Source organism: Mus caroli, unplaced genomic scaffold (genome assembly GCF_978045245.1).
Source record: "Mus caroli unplaced genomic scaffold, Mus_caroli_1 scaffold_11, whole genome shotgun sequence".
NCBI classification, from domain to species: Eukaryota; Metazoa; Chordata; class Mammalia; order Rodentia; family Muridae; genus Mus; species Mus caroli.
Window position 1 is genome coordinate 94,856,273 of NW_028227266.1, and position 22,740 is coordinate 94,879,012.

Genomic DNA, 22,740 nt, shown 5'->3' on the forward strand with positions numbered 1-22,740 from the left:
TGCCGCTGCTCCCCAGTGCTAGGACCAGAGGCCTATACCACCACGCTTAGCTGAGGGTGGGTTTTTGAGTCCAGGTTTGGTTATGTACACCTTTAAGCCTAGCACAAGGCTAGCCCTCGCTACATAATTGGACTCTGCTCAAACATTTTTTTTTACTTGTGTATGTAATTAAATATTTGTAAGCTTACATCTTCTTATGATAATTTAAAACTATTACAGATAAATATGCAAGCCTTAAAAGAATTTCACATCCTTTTTCCTTCATAATTTAAAAATGATTATGTGCTAAATAAATACATTTTTAACTTTTCTAAATGTTTTTCCAGTTTATACAATGACCACAATCATTACCAATAACATGATACTAATATATAAGTCAAATAGCACTGTCCAACCCATCATAGGTACTATCAATTGATATCAGTATTAAAATAACCAGTATAAAAACAGAAAAGGCTGTGGACTCAATTTAGAAGCACTAGCAGGGATGCACACTGGAAATGACACTTGCAGTGTAGCATGTGGCTCAGTGCTGGATGACAGTACACACACTGTCCCTGTGCCTTAGACCCTTACATTTAATACTGCACTTATGCAATCATCTGCCAAAAACTGACCAGGAAGAATGGCTCCAACAAAACTGAATTTGAACTGGAGTTTCTCACAGTACTTTAAAAAAAGTTTTGAGTAATTCAGACTGAAGTTATTAAGGATCAAATTCTGGCCCCAAAGCAGTGCTTAGCTCTAATATACACCAGGTGTCTTAGTCAGGGTTTCTGTTCCTGCACAAACATCATGACCAGCAGCAGGTTGGGGAGGAAAGGGTTTATTCAGCCTACACTTCCACACTGCTGTTCATCACCAAAGCAAGTCAGGACTGGAACTCAAGCAGGTCAGGAAACAGGAGCTGATGCTCAGGCCATGAGGGGTGGTGCTTACTGGATTGCTTTCCCCTGGCTTGCTCAGCTTGCTTTCTTATAGGACCCAAGACTACCAGTCCAGAGATGGCACCACCCACAATGGACCCTCCCTCTAGATCACTAATTGAGAAAATGCCTTACAGATAGATCTCATGGAGGCATTTCCTCAAGGGAGTCTCCTTTCTCTGTGATAACTCCAGCTTGTTTCAAGTTGACACACAAAACCTGTCAGTACACCAGTAAATATTGGATAATTAATAATTTTGAAAACTATTAGAAGCCAAATATAGTAGCACCTCTTTAATCCCAGCACTTGGGACAGGGGCAAGTGGATCTCTGAATTTGAGTCTACATAGAGAGTTCCAGGACCTCCAGGGTTACATAGAGAAACCCCTGTCTTTTAAATATTACATTACATTTTTATGGTGAGATATGATGTTTTCCTTTTTTCTTTTTTCTTTTCTTTTTTTTTTTTTTTTTTGATGCTTTCTTTTTTAGTGGGATTTTTAATTTTTTTTTTACCCTCCAGATTTTATTCCCCCCATTCCCTTTCCCATCCATCCTTCGACTGTTCCACATCCCATACCTCCTTTCCACCCCCACCCCTGCACCTGTCTCCACAAGGATGTCCCCATGCCCTACGCCCCACACCACCTGACTTCTAAACTCCCTGGAGCCTCCAGTCTCTTGAGGGTTAGGTGAATCATCTCTGATTGAACACAGACCCAGCATTCTCCTGCTGTATATGTGTTGGGGCCTCAGATCAGCTGGTATATGCTGCCTGTATACTTTATTTACTGTGGGTGGGGGGTCACACGCATGTCATTATGCCATTTGGAAATCAGGACAGCTCATGGCAATCATTTTCCTTCTTCTACCATGTGATTTTGGAAATCAAATTCAGGTCTTCAGGCTTGGCAGCAGGTGGCTCTAACCACTGAGCAATCCCACTGGCCCTCAAAAGCTATTAGAAATCGATTACATATTTATAATAGTGACAGATATGTTCCTGAAATTGATCAAAATAATCGTTTTAAGCAAAATGGATAAATTTCAAAAACAGGTATATTTTACTTAATTTTGAAAATGTGAGGAGGTTAAGTAGCTAAGAATCTAGTCTGTGTCGTAGCCAACTGGTTCTGTTTCTTTGGGCAAGGTCACTTAACACCCCTCCTCTTTTTGTTTTGTAAAATACTCACTATTGGGGATTGAACTTGGGGGCCTCAAGCAAGCAAGACAAGTGATCTACTTCACACCCTTTTATACTTTGTTTTTGAGAGCTCATTAAGTTGTCCATGTTGGCCTTGAACTCATCATCTTCCAGCCTCTGCTTCCTAAACACCATTAGTTAGGGATCGGCACTGCCAGGCCCAGGTGTGTAATCTCTTTCCTATGATAGGTGCTTTGAGGCTCTTATAGAGATAGCAGCTCAACTGGTACAGGGCTGCTTCACTGCCAGTTCTGCGTAGGAGGTGGGATGTTGGTGCACACTCATCCTCTCAGCCCTCGGGAAGCAGAGGCACGAGGACTGCTGAACAAGTTTGAAGCAAATCTTAAATTTCATGAGCCCCAGTCAAAAGTAGGAAGTAGCAGGTAGATATGGTGGCACACCCCTTTAATCCCAGAGCTCTGAAATAAGAGTCAGGTAGATCTCTGCTACATAAGTAATCCCTAGGCCATACATAGTGAGAGAACTTGTCTCCAAAAGTGGGGTGAATTAATTCTCATTGAAGTACACTTTTCTTCAGGTGTGCTCCATTATACCCAGTTTTAAAATGTTTATCTTGGTAATTATCATTTATAAACCATAGCCATCTAGATTTAGGTCTTGGCAGTTATTTAACCTTTTCTCTTGATTTTTGGAGACAGAATCTTATTTTGTGTTCCAGACTAGACTCAGATAATGACAGCCCTTCTGCTTTGGGTTTACAGGTGCCAGCCACCATGCCAACCCAGCCTGTTGTTGTTTTTGTTTGTTTGTTTGTTTTTGTTTTTTTTTAAGATTTATTTATTAGTATAAGTTCACTGTAGCTGTCTTCAAACGCACCAGAAGAGGGTATCAGATCTCAGTATGGGTGGTTGTGAGCCACCATGTGGTTGCTGGGATTTGAACTCAGTACCTTTGGAAGAGCAGTTGGTGCTCTTACCCACCGAACCATCTCACCAGCCCCAGCCTGTTGTTGTAAACCATTTATTCGTTTTCTTTTTTATCTCCTATAAAAGTGTAACAGCTGGTGCCTTGGTCACTGTTCTATTGCTGTGAAGAGATCTCCATGACCATGTCAGCTTTTATAAATAATTGTGGGTTTAGTCCCTAATCATCACGATCCCACACATGGCTCTGGAGCAGTGGCTGACAGACCGAGCCTGTCTGGGGCTTTGGAAACCCACCTCCAGAGACATTCCTCCTTCAACAAGGCCACCCTCCTAATCCTTCTACTCCTATCAAACAGTTCACTCCCTCAGGGGGGAATAAACATCCAAATGTATGAGGTGATAGGGGCCATTCTTACTCAAAGCACCACACCTGGACAGTCCAAGATCGTTTCCTTAATATGGATATGCCCTTTGCTTTCTCCATAGCATGCCATATGAACAAGCCTCATGGGACTAATGAGTTCCAAAATGTGGCATCGGTGGACAGTGTGTGTTGGCCAGGCCAGATGCCTCCTGTGTCCACACCAGTAACTGAACTTTCTCGAATTTGTTCCCTTGTTGGAATGCCACAACCTGATTTCTCCTTTCTGCGAACAACACAGGTATAGTATACATTTGATGTCTACACAAATATAAATTTTAACTGAGCATAATTGACTGAAAATCTTTAGCTAGAAAAAAAAGGCACAGGGGTATAGAGGTTGGATCTTTGTTTGTGGTTTGGGGAGTCATTGCTGTTTTTCAGCAGCACTAGGATTTGAACTCAAGGCCCCACATGTAGAGGCATATACTATAACAACAGAATAGGTTAGCTCACTTGTACAGCTCAATAACAGAAACACCTAAATCGGAAGTGAGCAAAACCTTTTTTTTTTTTTAAGATTTATTTATTATTATATCTAGGTACACTGTAGCTGTCCTCAGACACACCAGAAGAGGGCATCAGATCTCATTTTGGATGGTTGTGAGCCAGCATGTGGTTGCTGGGATTTGAACTCAGGACCTTTGGAAGAGCAGTCAGTGCTCTGAACCACTCAGCCATCTCTCCAGCCCCATGAGCAAAACCTTTAAATAGACATTTCTAATCCAAGGTAATATAGCCAGACATGATGATACATGTCTATCATCCAACACAGGAGGCTGAAGTCAGTCTGGCTACAGAATCAAGAGCTTGTCTCCAGGCTCTGGAGAGATAGCTCAGTGTCTGAGAGTGCTCTGTCTGTTCTTCCACCCAAATGATGCACAGCCATATAAGCAGACAAAAGATACACATAAAAATAAATAATTGTTTAAAAGATCTTATCTCCAGAGCCGGGCATGGTGGCACACACCTTTAATCCCAGCAATCGGGAGGCAGAGGCAGGCGGATTTCTGAGTTCGAGGCCAGCCTGGTCTACAGAGTGAGTTCCAGGACAGCCAGAGCTACACAGAGAAACCATCTCGAAAAACTAAAAAAAAAAAAAAAAAACAAAAAAAAATCCTATCTCCAAACATTGTTGTCTGAATAGAATTACTGTATGCTACAGCAATTCCATTTCTGAATACACCCAAAAGAGAACTAAGTCCTGCAGGGCAGTGAGGGCCACATCTAGCACTCAAGGCAGAGGCAGGCAAATCTCTACCTTCATGGCCAGCCTGGTCTATATAGAGTTCCAGACAGAAACCTGTCTGGGAAATAAAACTCTGCCTGAAGGGTTTGCACTTCTACATTTATAATGACCTAGTTTGTAGAAGATGAAGCATAGAAGTCTATGTTAGGGTATGATTAATAAACAAAGTTTGATATATCTCAAACTGTGGGTTTTATTCCAATTTAAAAGCTGATTGCAGTGTGAGTGGGCCCATAGAGACACTTAGTGAAGCAAACCACGTGTCTGATGTACTTAAATGGTAGTTTCTGTGGCTTGGATGGAGAAGGGAATTATTGACTGGTGAGTGTAGAATTAGGGTTTTTGTTTGTTTTTCCTGTCTGGTTGATTGGTTGGTTGGTTTGGGGATTTTGTTGGTTTTGGGGGTTTTTGGGTTTTTTTTGTTTTTTGGTGGTGGTGGTGGTGGTGGTGGTGGTGATGTTGATGTTGAAACAGGTTTTCTTTGTGTAGTTTTGACTGTCATAGGACTCACCCTATAGACCAGGCTGGCCTCAAACTCAGAGTTCTGCCTGCCTCAGCTGGGATTGAAGGCATGCACCACCACTGCCCATCTTAGAATTAGGTTTATAAAATAAAAAGATTTCTGGAGATAGAGTATAATGACACATGGTGTAACATTATTAATATTTGTAATGCCACTGAATTGTATTCTTGAAAAATTGTTAAGATGGTTAAATTTAATGTTACATGGTTTGTTTTGTTTTGTTTGTTTGTTGGTTTTTTTGGTGGGGTAGGGGTTGGGGATTGGGGCCAGAGGCAGGCAGACTTCTGTGAGTTTGAGGCCAGCCAGTATTACATAGAGAGTTAGAAGACTATGAGACTACATAGAGAGACCTTGATTTTGTTGTTGTTATTTTGGTTTGGGTTTTTTTTTTTTTTTTTAAGAAAAAAAAAGTTAAGGCACAATTCTAAAGTTTTCCTGGAAACCTAAAACGTAGATGAGATTATCCTGCTATTAGTCCAAGGTTTAAGAGAACTTCAGTTCCTAGACATATAATCTTACGGAAATCTCTATTTCCTTCTTTTAGACAATGACAGTTTGTCAGGTAAAATTGTCTAATGGCTTACTGGTACATGGGCCACAGTGCCACTCTGAAAGTGAAGCCAAGGAGAGAGCTGCTCTTTTTGCTTTACAGCAACTGGTAAGAATCATTTATGAGTTCTGAGTTTTTAAAATTGGTGTGTGTGTGTGTGTGTGTGTGTGTGTGTGTGTGTGTGTGTGTGTATACAGAGACCAGAGGAAGGAAGTCAGATCCCCTGGAGCTGGCTGGAGTTACAGATGTTGTGAGCTGCCCTTCATGCATGCTGGGAATCAAACTTCCATCATCAGGAAAAAGTAGCAAGTGCTGTTAACCACTGGGCTCTCCGTCCAGTCTGCCTACTAGATTTGTAATTAGTCTCTACAGAAAGATGTGTCTTGTCGTTTTGTCTCATTACTTTTAAATACTCCCACAGGGCTCCTTGGGTGTGAGTTTTCCTTTGCCTCCACCCATATTTACAAATTATCCTCCTGCGGTGCCACCTGGAGCCGTCCCTCCTGTTTTTACCCAACCTACTGGTAAGGTGGTTTGCTTTTGTAAGTATTTATGCTTCAGTTCTTATTTTCTCTGAATTCTTTTAAGAAGCACATTGTGTTGGGGTGGGGGTGTTAAATTACATTTTGTGTGCATAAGCGTACATCAACATGCACCACTTTTGTGGTTTGGGATTTGCTTGCTTGTTTGTTGGTTTGTTTGTTTGTTGGTTGGTTGGTTGGTTGGTTGGTTGGTTGGTTGGTTAAGGCATGTCTCATGTAACCCAGACTAGTTTTGAAGTTCTAGTTTCTACCTCGGTCTTCTGAGTGGTAAGATTAAAGTGTACCCACCACACCCAGTTAAAGAACTACCTTCAAAAATCCAAAAACTTTACAACATGTACTTACCTTCTTCCCACCCAAACCCTGTTAAATTCAATATTAAGAAATCTTAAAAACAAAGTCTCTGAGCATAAACAGATAAAAGAAGATCAGCAGACTAGGAATTGAAAGCAGCCAGGCCTGGTGACGCACACCTTAAACCCAGTACTCACGAGGCAGAGGCAGGTGGATCTCTGAGTTTGAGGCTAGCCTGGTCTACAAAGCAAGATCAGCCAGGGCTGCACAGAGAAACCCTGTCTCAAAGAAAAAAGAAAGGGGTGGGGTGGGGGAGTTGAAGAAAGTGGCAGTGATGACACAGTTGGAGTGGCAGTGTAGTAAAGCAGGACATAGTGAGGAGATACTGGGCCAGAGTAAACCTAAGCTCAGGACAAATACAAAACCGTGTGGCTCCATGTCCAGTGTCTGGGAGTTTATTTCCACAGGACTTAGATGATTCCAGCTTTGCTGCCTCCAGCATTCTCTCTCTCTCAGACTGGTTCTGCTCCCTGTATGCAGCGTTCCTTGGCAAATGTCTCATGACTATGATCTCCAACATCGTGGGGTCTCCACCACCACCCAGACTTCATTATAACAGCTATATATGATGGCCTCTTACAGGGACTTCCCTGACACATGCTGTCTGGCCTCTAGCTTGCCCTCACTATTGCATCTTTCATGCCCCCAAAATGGGGCTATATGGATGACAGTGACAGGTTTGACTGCTATCTAGAAATGGATCCATACTCCTTCAGCCACTTTAGTAGATGCTGTCCTGGACTGAAACAATTGCTTTCTAGAAACAAGCTGTCCTTGAGGGTTGTGCCTTTCACAAGTTAGAGGTCTGGCTACATAGGATCTTCTATGGCACTTTTCCCATTGTTCCAGGGCACAGCAGGTCTCTCCTTGATGGCACTAATCTCCTTAACCATTACAGCCTCTTTTAGTACATGCCTTAGCTGTATATTAATCTTACTAATGTACCTAAAATGCCATAATCAAAAGCAACTTCTAAAGGAATAGTTTATGTTTCCAAAAGAGAATTCCCTTTTTATCTCCAGAGTGCATATTTCCATTTCTTTCTGTCCCACTTGCTCTTGGTTATTGTAGACCTTCATGTATCTTATCCATAAGAGTCATGACATAGACTCTGTGATCTTGAAAGTTCTTCAGCCAAAGAAATTAGTCTTAATTTTTAATGTAGCCTCATGTCAAGTGTCTACTCCCTCTGAAACATTATGAGGTTGGCCTCTATCTTCTGCATTATTCTCATCACTGCTGTCTTCTTGAATGGCCCATTAAGCTCTGGTTACAGCATTCAGCCACTTTTCTAGTCTAAACTTGAACAGTCCTCCACATTCCTCCAAAATACAACATAGTCAGGTTCTTCACAGCAACACCCCACTCCTGGTACCAATTTCTGTATCAGTTACTTTTCTGTTGCAGAGATAATAGACCAAAGAAGGAATCCATAATGGAAGCAGAGGTCATGTAAGCTAAGATGAGAGGCCATGTATGCAAACGCAGAGCAGAGAGAGAAAACAGGAAGTAGGATTAGACTATAAACTCAAAGCCAGTTCCAGGGACATACTTCCTCAACAAAACTATCTGCTAAAGATGCCATAATTTTCATGAACAGCATCATCAACAGGGCACTGTATTCAAATACCTAAGCCTAGGATGACATTTCTCATTTAAAACATCACAGTTGTTAACTTAAAGTGGATCAAAGGATGGTAAAAACTAGAAAATAAGAAATAACAAAAAATTAATATTGTGCACAGACCAACAACCCTTGTTATTGGCAACTCCAGAGAAATGGTGAGTGATAGGAGGGAGGAAGGAAACAAAATTTCTTAGAATTAAAGGACATGTACCTCTATACTAAAGGGAACAACCTTAGAATAAAGAAAAATAGATTGCTGTGAAATTCAAAATACCAGGATCAGAGACATGGCTCAGGAGGTAAAGGCGTTTGCTGCAAAGCCTGACAGCCTGAGTTAAATCCTATGTCCCACATGGTGGACAGAAAGAGCTTAGTCCTCAAATTGTCCTCTGATCTCCTCAGATCTCAAGAATCTGGCTTACTAGATTTTAGTCACTGACGAGGAGTCTGCATTTCACAAGCCCATCAAGTATGCGTCCAATGGCCAGAAGAAGTCTTTGAATTGCAACACTAGACTAGAGAAAAGAAACTCTACCTGTACCATGAAGTGATTATATTTCAAAATGTGAGCGTTGGGGCTTTTTATATGCTGAGCTCACTGTGGAAGCTACTTAGCATTTGGTAAGGGCCTTGTGATGTGTAAAGACAGACTTTTCTGTTCCCAGACCTTTCTGAAGGAGTCACTTCAAGTACATATATGAAACCAAACAAACAGGATTTTGAGAATAAGGAGGGCCGGAGTTCTTCTCAATCCACACCATTCATACTGGCAAGCCAGGGTCTTCTCAATCCACACCATTCATGCTGGCAAGCCAGGGTCTTCTCAATCCACACCATTCATGCTGGCAAGCCAGGGTCTTCTCAATCCACACCATTCATGCTGGCAAGCCAGGGTCTTCTCAATCCACACCATTCATGCTGGCAAGCCAGGGTCTTCTCAATCCACACCATTCATGCTGGCAAGCCAGGGTCTTCTCAATCCACACCATTCATACTGGCAAGCCAGGGTCTTCTCAATCCACACCATTCATGCTGGCAAGCCAGGGTCTTCTCAATCCACACCATTCATACTGGCAAGCCAGGGTCTTCTCAATCCACACCATTCATACTGGCAAGCCAGGGTCTTCTCAATCCACACCATTCATATTGGCAAGCCAGGGTCTTCGGAAGGAACCGAAATGATTCCATGGCAAAGTCCAGCTTCTTCCAAGTTCCATAATTACAGCCATTCCTAAAGGCCATGGCAGCATTAGTATCACTGGCCTCTGCAGGCCATCGTCAGGATAACTGCCTTTCTGTAGATAGTTAGTGTGCTGAGAGAGGAGCCCAGGGCTGACTGATACAATAGACAATTGCAGTTACAGTTGCCACCTGAGGTGGAGAAGCTAAAAAGGGCTAGCAGAGAGGAGTCTTAACTCTCTGGATATTGGTGTTTTACAGCTAATATAATGCCTTCATCGTCTCATCTCTTTGGCTCAGTGTCATGGAGACCACCAGTGCCAGTTGCTGGGAATGCCTTCCACTATCCTTCATATCCTGGAGCCATGCCCTTGGCTGGAGGAGTGCCAGGCGGAGTGCACAGTCAGTTCATACCTCTGCAGGTGAGAGCTGGAAAAAAATTACAGGTTTCCTTAACAGTGTTACTTCTTCTTTTTTTTTTTTTTTTTTTTTTTTTTGGAGACAGGGTTTCTGTGTAGCCCTGGCTGTCCTGGAACTCACTCTGTAGACCAGCCTGGCATTGAACTCAGAAATCCACCTGCCTCTGCCTCCCAAGTGCTGGGATTAAAGGCGTGCGCCACCACTGCCCGGCCCAACAGTGTTACTTTTTTCCTTTTTCTTTTCTTTTCTTTTCTTTTTTTTTTTAAATATTCAGAACGAAACTACTAAGAAGAAGCAGTACTGACTAGAAAGTGTGTGTGAACTAGGCTGCTCTCTGCTCTGAATTTATATTCTAATAAGTAATACCAAATGGAGCAAGTAATATAAATACTTTTTAAAGATTTATCTTGGCTTAATTACATCCAAGGAGGGAGAGTATGTTTACCCAAGTTCAGGTGCCCTGGGAGGCCAGAGAAGTTGGACCCCCCTGAAGCAGAGTTACAGGCCAGCAGGTATGGGTGCTGGGAACCAAATCGGATCCCCAATGAGCCATCTCTTCAGCCATTATTATAAATATTTTGTTGCTATTGTTAAGTGGAAGCCAAAATCAGCAGTGATTAGCAAGTATCTATGGCCTAGTTTATGGTATTATTTGACACAACATTGTGTGTGTGTGTGTGTGTGTAGATTGCTAGATTATTAGCTAATAAATCTTTTATTACTCAAAGGTTACCAAAAAAAGAGTTGCAAACAGAAAGAATTTTGAGAATAAGGAGGCCCAGAGTTCTCAGGCCACACCACTTCAGACTAACAAGCCAGGGTCTTCTGAAGCCACCAAAATGACTCCACAAGAAAGTCCACCAGCCTCTTCATCGTCCTCTCAGGCTGCCCAGCCCGTGTCTCCTCATGTTGAAACTGCCTCCCAAGGCCATGTTGGGTCCCAACTGAGGTCAGCGCCAAGCTCCTCAAGAAGGAAGTCGAGAAAACTGGCCGTCAACTTCAGCGTTTCTAAACCTTCGGAATAAATTTGGTACCTGGGAATTCATTTCTTTTATCTCCATCTACTTTTTTATAAACTGATATCTATGTGTCAGAAATGTACAATTTTAGGGTATGTTTAGATTAAATATTTTTTATTTTTAAGTTACCAGGCACTTTTCATGCTATTTAAGACTATGTATCAAATTGTGCACTTTAAATATGTGCAATTTGTTGTACATCAGTGATACCTCAATAAATCTGTAAAAAAAAGAAAAATTAAACCTTGTATTAAAATAAATAGCAAACTGAGCATGGTAATAACCTATGAGCATCATGCTTTAGAATCTGAGACAGAAGGATTGCCATATATTCACTGTGTGGGACTACATAGTGAGTTCCTGGCCAGACCTTGCTTCAAAAACCAAAAACTACAGTAAATATGAGTGGTCTGAATGTTAAAATGTACCACTCTAACCATTGGCTTCCTCATTAGAAGGATCCTTGAACTATAAATTAGTCATTATCTTATCATAATAACAAGCTTTTTTACACTATTATTGAGGGATAACTAAATGCGGCATGAATTAGGCCTTGTAATTTCCTAAGTATGGGTTTTATTTGTTTGTAATGATGGAACAACATGACTGGAGAGTGGCCTGCACTCTGTTCACAGCTGTCTGTGGCCAAAGTCAGTCCCTCGGATGCTCTGGAGCAAGCACGCACACCAGCAGTGGCCATGGAGCTATTGAGCTAGCTGGTGCGGCAGTGCTGCTTTGTTCTAAATCTTGTACCAAAGCAACTTTAGAAGATTCTCCAGAGCATTCGTCTGACTGCTTCAAACTAGGAATAGCAATCTAGATTTGAAAAATAACGAATTTTTTTAGATTATTCAAAAACCAGCATTCAGAATTCCTAATAAAATTAAGTTTCAAAATCTCCAGGGTACAGTGATTACAAATCAGTCTTTAATAGAGTACAGTACAGAACGTTAATCACTATGCTTTTTTAGGCTTCTTGGGTTATATTTGCTTTGTTGATATTTTTTTTTCTTTTGAGACGGGGTCTTGCTGTGTAGTCCTGGCTGGCCCGGTACTCATGGCAATCCTCCATGTTCTGAGATTCCAGCATGTGTCACCACACCTCCTTGTGTGGCTTTTTCTCTGCTTACTTCACATATGTGAAAACTCATTGTGGGTCTGTGTGTAGAGCTTCCTGGGACTGGTAAAAATGTAAACTTTTTAACAATTCCAACATGTCTTTTTGTGTGGACGTTGTTTACTACCTGTCCCGTTCTGGTTGTGCATTTTAGCATCTACTGAACTGCTCAGTGCTGTTGCATTTTGTCTCTGCGTGTCACTCTTGGGTGTGTGTTGTTCACACTGTTGAAATGATTTAGAATTTATGAAATTTTCTCAAGGACATGATGGCGTGCATTTATATATAAACATGTTTATCTTTTAGTTTTGTGATATGCTTATATTTTTAAAGAGTAAAAATGATCATACTTGTTCAAAAGTAGGAGCGCGTCTTTATATGGAGCTGCTTACTGTGTGTGACTTAATGCAGGTCATGGGAACTCTGCCATAAGTCTTACAATAGTCTTACAAATAGTCTTACAAATGCTGCTGTTGAATTCCTTTCTGTGCTAGTTTCAGTGTTTCTCTAAGCGATGGCAGGATGTATGGATACTAGTAGTGCCTTTAGTGTAAGAGGGAAATGATTGCTATCTTTATTTTCTATGGTCATGTGAATTTCTGTAACTGTGTCTTCTGTTACTAGAAACTTCTTGCTGGGGCACTGTGGGAAGGTTCAGGCCATTCTCGGTGTTTGCCTTTGTTGCTCGCAAACTCTGGTTTCAAGGGAAGCATCCATTGCAGACATGAGGGAAGTTAGGCTGTGTCGATGCTATAGTAACTCCTCCCAAGAGCGTTGAAATGTGTAGTATTTGTTACCTCCCTTACGTTTGCTGCACACTTGCTCACTCCTGTGGAATAAACTCACCATGCTGCACAACCATGTCCCCTGTAGAAACAGACGAAGGAGTTGTTCTGAAAATTTCCTGAGAAATTTGAGTAAACACAATGCCATTGAACCTGTGAGGATTTTTTCTCTAAAAACTGAGCACAACAAGCTAGTAATTCTGTACGGAAAGCCAGTAAGAGTATTTGACCTTCTTTTTAAAAATAGAAAGCAAATTCTAAGAGTCAAGCTTGCAAAGAAAAGGAGAGGATTCCGTCCTGGCAGATAGGGAGCAGCAGCAGAGCTCTGAGGACACTGGATCTCCTGACACGTGTCTGAGGGGGTGGAGCACATCTCTGAAACATACATGGGCTGTGGCGACTGTATAGCTGGTTGGGATGAGTCAGTCTGAAACCACCCTCGAGCTTTTGAAATATGTTCACTTGGCTACTGAATCTAAGACCCTTTGGAAATGGTGGACTGTGGTCCCAGAAGGAACTTTCCCCCAGATTGTCTGTTTCTGACCTGGAATTCAAGGCAGGCAGGCAGTAATGAAGTCTGGAGGTATTTCCCGCCTTCGGTGATGAGCAGAAGGAAGGTGTTGCTGCCTCTTAACGTGTACTCCATTCCCACACCGAGAGTCACGTGCTCACTTTATGACTAGAGAGTTCTGGAGTCTTGGCTCTAGGGGAGGAGGCGAGGAGACAGGTGAGATGCAGTGCTGTTTGCAGACTGTAATGCACTGACTTAGCTTAGGGAAAGGACTAGAGAGTCATCTTATTTGCTCTCTTTTTACGTAGCTATTCTTTTTGAATCAACAAATACTTTTCATAGTGGTTATCTAGTTTCCACCTTATATAGCAGAACTCCACAGAAGGTAGCACTTACACAGATCTTCTCGGATAAATGTTCTTCGTGCTATCTTGCTTCCAGATTTTTCTTTTATTATAGAGGAGAATCTGTTAGAAATTACTAATAGCCGGGCGTGGTGTCACACGCCTTTAATCCCAGCACTCGGGAGGCAGAGGCAGGTGGATTTCTGAGTTCAAGGTCAGCCTGGTCTACAAAGTGAGTTCCAGGACAGCCAGAGCTATACAGAGAAACCCTGTCTCGAAAAACCAAAAAAAAAAAAAAAAAATACTATGAAAGGCATCCTGTATCTTTTTTTTTTTTTAAATCGGTAACTAAAAAAAATAAAGAAAAGAATCATTATTTTTTAGAAATAGTGACAGGTCTCAAAGTACAGCTGTTTGTGTGCATTTTATGTTGTGGCAGTGTTGTTGTTTTCAACAAAGTGCAGACACCCCCCTTTGCTTGAAGAAAACAAAGCTTATGTTTTTAGTGTTTTTCAGACTGACTTAATTTATATTCCTGTTAGACATCCTCGCTTTGTGCCCGGACATAGTAAGAGACAGCTGGAGAGGGACAGCAGCCCTCCAGCGATGGGGAAAAGCAGGCAGGCAGACCTTGTTTACCATCACACATCATGTGTGTTAGTTCATACAGCACATGTCCTTCCTTCTGAGAGAGGAGAGAAGAAAATAGTTCAAGAATGTTGAGAATCTGTGTGCCTTCGGGTAGAAACTCCCTGCTCTGCAGAGACTGATCTCAAGTACAGTTGCTGAAGGAGACTGCTTTCCAGATTTCATTTTGGCACAGTGAAACCTGTAGGTGTGAATTCCCACCACCTCCACCCCACCTCGCCCCCAGTTGGCCCATTACTGCCAGTATTGCAAAAGGTAATGGTCTGTGTGACTGCATGAGAAGCCAAGGGCTTGCTCTGTTTCTCTCAAAATCATGGGGGTGAAAATTTTCTCTGAAGCCTGTTTTAAGTCCTTATAACTCTGGTTCACTCGGGCTTTCGCTTTCTTCCCCCTTCTCCACTCCCTATTGCTATCTAGCCCTTCAGTCCTGCCTCCACCTCCTGAGTTTTGAGGTTACAGAGTTTGGCCCCAGGCCCAATGTCCTTTAAGCTCATCAATCCTGCCTTTCCTTTACAGTTATTGGTGTGTGTATCTATGTGTCTCTGTGTGTGTGTGGTGTGTATTGGACTTTTGCTTTGTCTTTCAAAGCAGGGTTTCTCTGTATAGCCCTGGCTGTCTTGGAACTCACTCTGTAGACCAGGCTGACCTCAAACTCACAGAGATCCTCCTGCTTCTGCCTCCCAAGTGTTAGAATTAAAGATGTGCGGCACCACTGCCCAGCTGGATTTTATATTTTAGCTTTTTTTTTTTTTTTCTTGGCCTCAAGAATCTTACATTTTCTTTTGCTGCACAAATTACTTTGAGTGTTTTCACTTGACACTGAGTAACGGGTGGGATGCTGTGTATCTAAGTGTTTTAACATTTGCTTCATTTAAACAGTGTGATTTCATACATATCTATCTTCCTGGATTTCTTCTGTCATGTAACTATTTTGTAACTAACTGGAATTTCTCATTAGATCTTAGACAGAGCAGTATTTTATTAAAAATTCCAAAGGGAAGACTTCTTTGTGCTCATTTTGTAATTTTTATTTTAAATATCTTTACATTGTATGTCTATTGCATTTAAAGCTTTTAAACTTACATGGAATGGACTCCAAATGTATTTTTATGTTGTACATTTGTAAATTCATAGCACGAAATTAGCCTCAAAATGTTATGCAAAGGGATCTTGACATGCAAAAGTCACTGAAGGTCTGGACACTTGTATGTGTCAAATGCGCTGTGATTTTGATTAAAGATGGAATGATGTCGATGGCACGACACTGCTGTTTTGCTTGTCTCTCAGCCTCACTCTGCTTATGGCTTCGTTGGAGTTGTTCTTGTTTGAGTCAGAGCCTCATATCCCATGTCTCAGACTCCTGTATGCTAGTGTCACAGGCTGTGCCACCATGCCCCACCTGGATGTCCTTATATTTTTCAGTCTGCTGCTCCATTATTGTGTTAAGTCATTGTGGTTGTTGAAAATCTGAATTATAGAATCAGATGCTATGAGTCACACCTTGGCTCCACATCTTAGTATTTGTAAATACATCACAGTGTTGTCATTGGCAAGTCCCCCTAAAGAAAGAAGAAAGACACCTTTCCCGGGGGACTATCTGGGTAAATGATGAATGGAGAAAAGACCCAGAAAGACTAACGTCTCACATTCTCTCTCGTCTGAGGCTCCTATCACTAAATCTTCAGATGTGAGTTCATAACCTGGAGTAACTTCAGAGACCAGGGGAGAGAAAAGGGAGTGTTGCATGGAGGACAGGATCACTAGACACAGACAGTCCAGAGGCCCTGAACTGGATCTGCTCTGAAAATCTCTTTGAAGACTAGCTTTCATAATACCAGACGATTCCATGCAAGCTTCCACAAAAGGGAAGCAACCAGCAATCCTACTAAACGTGTTAACCACAACAACACACAACACAACAACCCTGAGGGTGCAATAGTGGCACGAATGTCTTGTTAGTAACCAACAGATCTCTAAGTGAACGTCAAACCCACTCAACAAAAGGAAAATCATTCCTGGTAGTGGGAACCTAGACAACAATCCAGGACCAGAGGAGAACCAACAACTGCCACTTGACTAAGCCAGTGTAATCTTTAGCTACATCCTAAACATCTATCTATATTTATACATATAAATATAATCTTCACCCCTCATTAAGGAAATTTCACTTTGCAGCAGATGGAGACCATTACAACCAATGAAAATGCATAGTTTTGGGCCCAATCCCAATTTATACACAGCACAACTGCACCTAAGGACTGATCATTGTGGAAAGATTGTAAGAGCCAGCGTAACAGGAAGTTTGCTGTTGAGATTCTGTCTCCTAGAAATGTCAGAAGGTACACCCATGAAGTCTCACCAACATGGCTGTCTGATCATAATGAATAGAATGATGCAATAAACATGATAACATGGAGAGAGGAAAACTCACGAGGTCTTAAGCTTAGAGCAAAGAACTGCTGACAATTCGGAGCACGAAGTCTCCCAATGAAGCGTACACCAACACAAGTTCCAACTGGTTATCCAATACCAAATGGTCAGCAGTGAACACGTGTACCTACCAGTACTGTGTACACATACAGTCATGTACATATACAGACTATGTAGGTTGTATTTACATATTTAGATACACTTATATATGTATGTAACAACTTTTGTGGGGGGGCGGGGTGAAGACAGCCTTTATCTGTGTGGCCCTGGCTATCATGGAACTCCTTTTGTAGACCAAGCTGGCCTTGAACTCAAAGATCCACTTGCCTCTGCTTCCTGAGTACTGGGACTAAAGGCATACACCAACACTGCCCAATTATAACAATTTTTTTTAAAAGAGGCCATGAATTTGAAAGCAAAAGGAGGCATATATGAGAACTTTGGAGGGAAGAAAGGGGAAGGGGAAAATTCTCTTGATTCTTTTTAAGGAGGCAATGTCTCTTGGTCTGTTAATGTATACAAAGTGCTGATACCCAAGAGATGTTCCCCAAGTGTTAGTAATAATACAGCTTGACCATTCGAGAGCTCAGGTCTGGTAACTGGGTTCCAGGCACACCCAAGATCCTCTATACTATGGGACTCAGGTCTGTTACTCCCTGTACACCAGGTTTCTATCCATCTATCTGACCTACTCCAACAAGGCCACAGCTCCTAATCGTGCCAAGCATATTCAAACCACCACATTTCACTCCCTGAAACCCATAGTCTGTGAGTCTAAGGGGACCATGCTTAACTATACCATAATGCAAAATAAATTGAGTCCAACTTCAAAAGTCCCATAGTCTCAACACTGTTAAAATTCTAAGGTTCAACATCTCTTCTGAGATTCATGAAATCTCTTAACTGTAATCCCTTGAGAAATAAAAGTCAAGAAGCAGATCACATACCTCCCACACCATGCAGGATATCCAAAATGTTATATTGAGGAACTACTGGACCAATGCAAGACATAAAACCACCTGGGCAAACTCCAGCCTCTGTGTCTCCTTGTCTGATGTCAACGTGCTCTTCAGATCTCCAACTCCTTTTATCCTTGTTGATTGCTGTTAGCAGATTCAGCAGCAACAAACTTCCAGTATTCCACGGCTCTGACATCCCTAACATCTTGGGGTCTCCAAGGCAACTCCAGCTTCTTGTTCTAATATCTGGGTTCCACACATGAACTTCTGGGCTCCTCCAAAGGGCTTGGGTGACTTCTCCAGCTCTGTCCTCTATAGCACTCTGGTTAACTCCACTGTTCTGCTGATCTTGGTGGTCATCTCATGGTACTGGCATCTCCAATACACTGGGGTCATCCACTGTAGGCTTCACCAAAAGCCTCTCATAGGCTCTATTCATAGTGCCAAGCCTCATCTTCTTTGCATGACCCCTTCAGCCCTAGGCCATCAACTGAAGCTTTACTTTCATCAATGACCTTCCCTGGCTTCTCACAATGCCAAGCTTCATCTGTGCTCCATGACCCCTTCATGCCTTCAAAACTAGTACCTCATGGGTGATTCTTAAACATGAGCAAGTCCAGCTGCAGCATGAGGTACAATCTTGGGCTATCTCTGGAAAACATCTTCTTTATGCTCCAAGAAAACACTTCCAAGATCTCACCTCTGTACATACTGGGTTTTCTCTCTTTCTTTCTTTCTTTCTTTCTTTCTTTCTTTCTTTCTTTCTTTCTTTCTTTCTTTCTTTCTTTCTTTCTTTCTTTCTTTCTTTCTTCCTTTCTTCCTTCCTTCCTTCCTTCCTTTCTTTTTTTCTTTCCTCCTTTCTTTCTTTCTTTCTTTCCTTCTTTCTTTTCTTTCTTTCTTTTTCGAGACAGGGTTTCTCTGTATAGCTCTGGGTGTCCTGGAACTCACTTTGTAGACCAGGCTGGCCTCGAACTCAGAAATCCACCTGCCTCTGCCTCCCAAGTGCTGGGATTAAAGGCGTGCGCTGCAGCCACCACCACCGCCGGTTTTTTCTAATTACCACTGATTTCTTAGCTCCGGCTAACTAGCATCAATTGTCCCAGTAGTCTCTTCTTGACTATAAAGTCAGAGCCACATGGCTGAAGCTGCCATGTTCTGCTGCTTGCTGGAGCTGGAGCTGGAGCATGGCCCCCCTGTTCTATTTCATCATTACCAGTTTTCTGTTTTCCAACTACTCCCTGCCTAAGCTTGGCTGTCCTGGAACTTGCTCTGTAGATTGATCTTGAACTCAGTGATCTACATGGCTCAGTCTCCTGAATGCTGGGATCAAAGTTGTGTACCACCACGCCTGGACTTAAGCCTTTCATCACTTAGAACTTGTTCTGTCCCAGTCTGGCCTTGAATTCAGAGGTCTGCTTGACTTTGTCTCCTGGGATTAAAGGTGTGGATCACCATGCCTGGGCCAAAGCTTTTCATGGCCACTATGCCTCAATATCCGGATCAAAAGCCTGTGTCTTCCATCCAGCCTTATGATCTAGATTATAATTTCTGAATTGTAGTTCATTCCAGATTAAAAGTCCAAATGAAAACAACCAGGTAGTAATGCCTAATATGATATAACTATTCCTTGTTCAACTGCAAACACATAAACAATAAGCTTAGGGGGTGAGAACTTGCCCTGAGCTCACCACTCCCTTAATCTGTTCATCTCTGTTCCACTTCCTGGTGCCCCTTTATTCTTTGATCCATACATGTTGTGCTTTTCCTTTTGAAGCTTATTACACTTGACCAAAATGTTCTTCTTGCAATTAAACCAGAGAACAAAGTCTCTGCTAGGCTTTTTTGAGATTTCATTTGTCAATGCAATTAATATAAGTCTCTTTACCTTAGCCTCAAATAGACTTTTCAGACAAGGGCAAAAAACAGCCACATTTTTCACTAAAATACCACAAAACCAGTCTCTAGGCCACATACCATAATTCTTCTCTTTTGAAACCCCTCAGTCCAGGCATGTACAGTTCAAATCACCCTTAGCACCAATGTCTTCCATATTCCTACTAGGATGGCCCATTAAGCCCCCAACATTCCACTGCTTTCCAACATCCCAAAATCCACATTCCTCCAAACAAAACATGGTCAGGCATTAACACAGCAATACCCCAGTCCCTGGTACCAACTTCTGTCTTAGACTGTCTATTGCTGTGAACAGAAACTGAAAGACCTCCAAAGGGAGACCCTCACTCAAGTCTCGGGATAATAGCGGACCCCCAAGAACTCACGAGAGACCAAACTTGATGCAAACCACACGAGGCTTTATTCGGGGAAAGCCAGAGCTCTGGGGACGACTCATATCCCACGCAGGGATAGAGAAGTCGACCCCGAGGGAAAGAGGTCCCAGTTTTTATAGACCCTCGGGGGGAAAGGAGAAGGAGAAAGTAGGGGATTTCACTATCTAAACAATGTCTATTCTCAAGAAATGGGTATGGGAGGGGTACAAGGAAAGAGTCTGGTGCAGGTGCAGCAACTCCGGATTGGCCCTGGCTGTGGTTGCTAGGGAGATTTTCGGACTCTTCCCCAGCAACCAATATCACAAACACCTGGTAGTGGGCTTCATCAGTGGGCACACAAATGGGTTCAAGGAACGGTCAAAACATTGGCCGACACACGGGGTCAAGGAGTGACCAGAGCATTGTGAACCTCTATTTTTCTATCAGTGAAGCTAGTTCTGCTAACAATGAAATCTATTTTGCCAATTTCAGGGCTTCTGTGACCTTTTACAAAACCATGACCAAGACAACTCTTATAAAGGACAAGAGGTTCATTCCATTATCAAGGCAGAAAGCATAGCAACATCTAGGCAGGCATGGAGCTGGAGGGGCTGAGACTTCTACATCCTGTTCTGAAGGCAAACAGGAGAGGACCAGTTCACAGGCATCTAGGAGGAGGGTCTCAGAGCACATCCCCACAGTGACACACTTCCTCCAATGCTGGGGACAGCATACCGTGACATAAATGGCACCTGGGACCCAGAGAAGCAGGAGATATATCCCTTCAGGGGACCCACCATCAGAAATAAGGAACTACCTACAGCAGGCCTAGATGGAGACAGCTCAGAAGCTTGAGGGCAGCTCTTTATTAAAAAAAAAAAAAAAGTTTCTTTTTCTCCTAACCTTAGCCCTGGACAATGGCTATATAGACTTTGTTTGTGCATGACTGCTTTTCAGTTGACCATGGTGTGCATAATTATTCTAATATCTGACTTTCCTATTTCTTTCTCCTTGTGCTCTGGTGAATTCTGTGAAACTTGATGTTCCTTAATGTAATGATTCTTTTTTTTTTAAAGATTTATTTATTTATTATATATAAGTACACTGTAGCTGTCTTCAGACACTCCAGAAGAGGGCACCAGATCTCGTTACGGATGGTTGTTAGCCACCATGTGGTTGCTGGGATTTGAACTCTGGACCTTTGGAAGAGCAGTCGGGTGCTCTTACCCACTGAGCCATCTCACCAGCCCAATGTAATGATTCTTAAACAATCAAAACTTGAAGCATAGGGGCTCAGCACAGCACAGCCCTAGTGGCCCAGGTGCGTGCTTGTGCACTCTCTTCTTGGAAACAATGTAATACCTGCACAGCCTTAGTTTCAGATTAATGTTTGACTTGCAAAGAAAGTTTGAATAAATTATGTTTAGAAATAAATTAAGAAAATGAAGCAGAGCCAACATTGGGACCCTGAGAAAGGAAAAAGCTATTGAAGTTATGAAATGAGTTTTGTGCAGCATTTGAGAGTGGTTCCTGGTCTCCTTTGGAAATGTATGACTAAGCAAGTATAGAATACATAAAACCTTATACTAGTAAAACTAAGTAAAAAAAAAAAAAAAAAACACTGGACCTCTTAGGAGAGTCACTGTGTGCACCATGCAGACGCAGGAAGCTGAGTTAAGGGTTAAGCTGACTCTTCTGGCACCTTTGCCCATGTCATTTATCATTAGAGCTTCACAGGAAACTGCATGTCGCTGACCTTAGAGCCCTGAGCTCTGAAGTATAGTAAGTCAAAAGTTAAAGTTTAAGTAATGGTAAGTTTGCAATTATTAATTTGGCCACGAGCCTGGAAATAGGAAAATCTTGAACCTTTGGGGAACAATCATAATTCTTAATTCTCTGTGAGATGTGGTTGTTCTGTTTTGGGGGGAGGGGGATTCGAGACAGGGTTTCTCTGTGTAGCCCTGGCTGCCCTGGAACTCACTCTGTAGACCAGGCTGTCCTCGAATTTAGAAATCCACCTGCCTCTGCCTCCCAAGTGCTGGGATTAAAGGCGTGCACCACCACTGCCCGGCCAAGTTGTGGTCTTTTTTTTTTTTTTTTTTTTTTGATCTGGTAATGATTAGACAATGTCTCTTTTTGTACCTACTTTTTGAGTAGCAGCAATAAAAGACTGGGACAAGAAAAAAGTGGAGAAAGAACACACAGAGGAGTCTGTGAGTGTGAGAAAGGGGTGAATGAGCGAGCACAAACCCCAGCCTCAAGAGTACATACTTGTTGGGAGCTATTAAGACAACTCTATTGTCTTGATTTCCGAAAAGGGGGTCAAAAGCGGGCCACCGACGCACTGTTCGGAGAACAACCACAGAATGTTCCAGCCCTAAGTCAGCACCAGATGTCCTGACCACAAGATGTACCCTGATACCACCAAGTTTCTGCTTCCCCGTGTAATTGCCAAAAGAAAATTTTCCGCTGCCCCATCCGTCCTGCTGAGAAGTACTTCCTCTTTTGCTTGTGCATCTAAGCCTTGAGCCTTGCTGAATACAGAGAGACCTTGATGCTACTCAGACTGCTTCCTTGTCGTTCTTGCACTTGGTTTCCGTCTCTCCCCCCACCCCCATTTGGTTCTTAGGAGAAGGTCTCCTGGAGACCCTCGAATAACTGGACCTGCTGGACGGGTCACATACTCTCAAGCTTCAAGCAAGAGACAGAGACAGAGACACCCCAAGTCTAGAAATACGCCTGTCTGCTTGTACTGGAAAGTTGTCCTGTGTTTTCTTA

The 22,740-nt window shown here is 42.4% G+C and overlaps 1 protein-coding gene across 4 annotated transcripts in view; it reads left to right on the forward strand.

The window, feature by feature from the left end:
• Xrn1 (5'-3' exoribonuclease 1) overlaps nucleotides 1-15,568 on the forward strand; it is a 105,652-nt gene extending 90,084 nt beyond the window's left edge. For 2 of the 4 annotated variants that reach the window (XM_085827909.1, XM_085827910.1), the window contains exons 38-42: nucleotides 3,504-3,679; nucleotides 5,755-5,868; nucleotides 6,182-6,284; nucleotides 9,724-9,884; nucleotides 10,611-15,568. In XM_085827909.1, coding sequence (XP_085684035.1) covers nucleotides 3,504-3,679; nucleotides 5,755-5,868; nucleotides 6,182-6,284; nucleotides 9,724-9,884; nucleotides 10,611-10,907 — 851 coding nt within the window. In that variant the 3' untranslated portion in view covers nucleotides 10,908-15,568. The remainder of the gene's footprint in view (nucleotides 1-3,503; nucleotides 3,680-5,754; nucleotides 5,869-6,181; nucleotides 6,285-9,723; nucleotides 9,885-10,610) is intronic. The other 2 variants (XM_085827911.1, XM_085827912.1) reach the window with 1 other exon arrangement.
• Nucleotides 15,569-22,740: the final 7,172 nt, after the last annotated feature.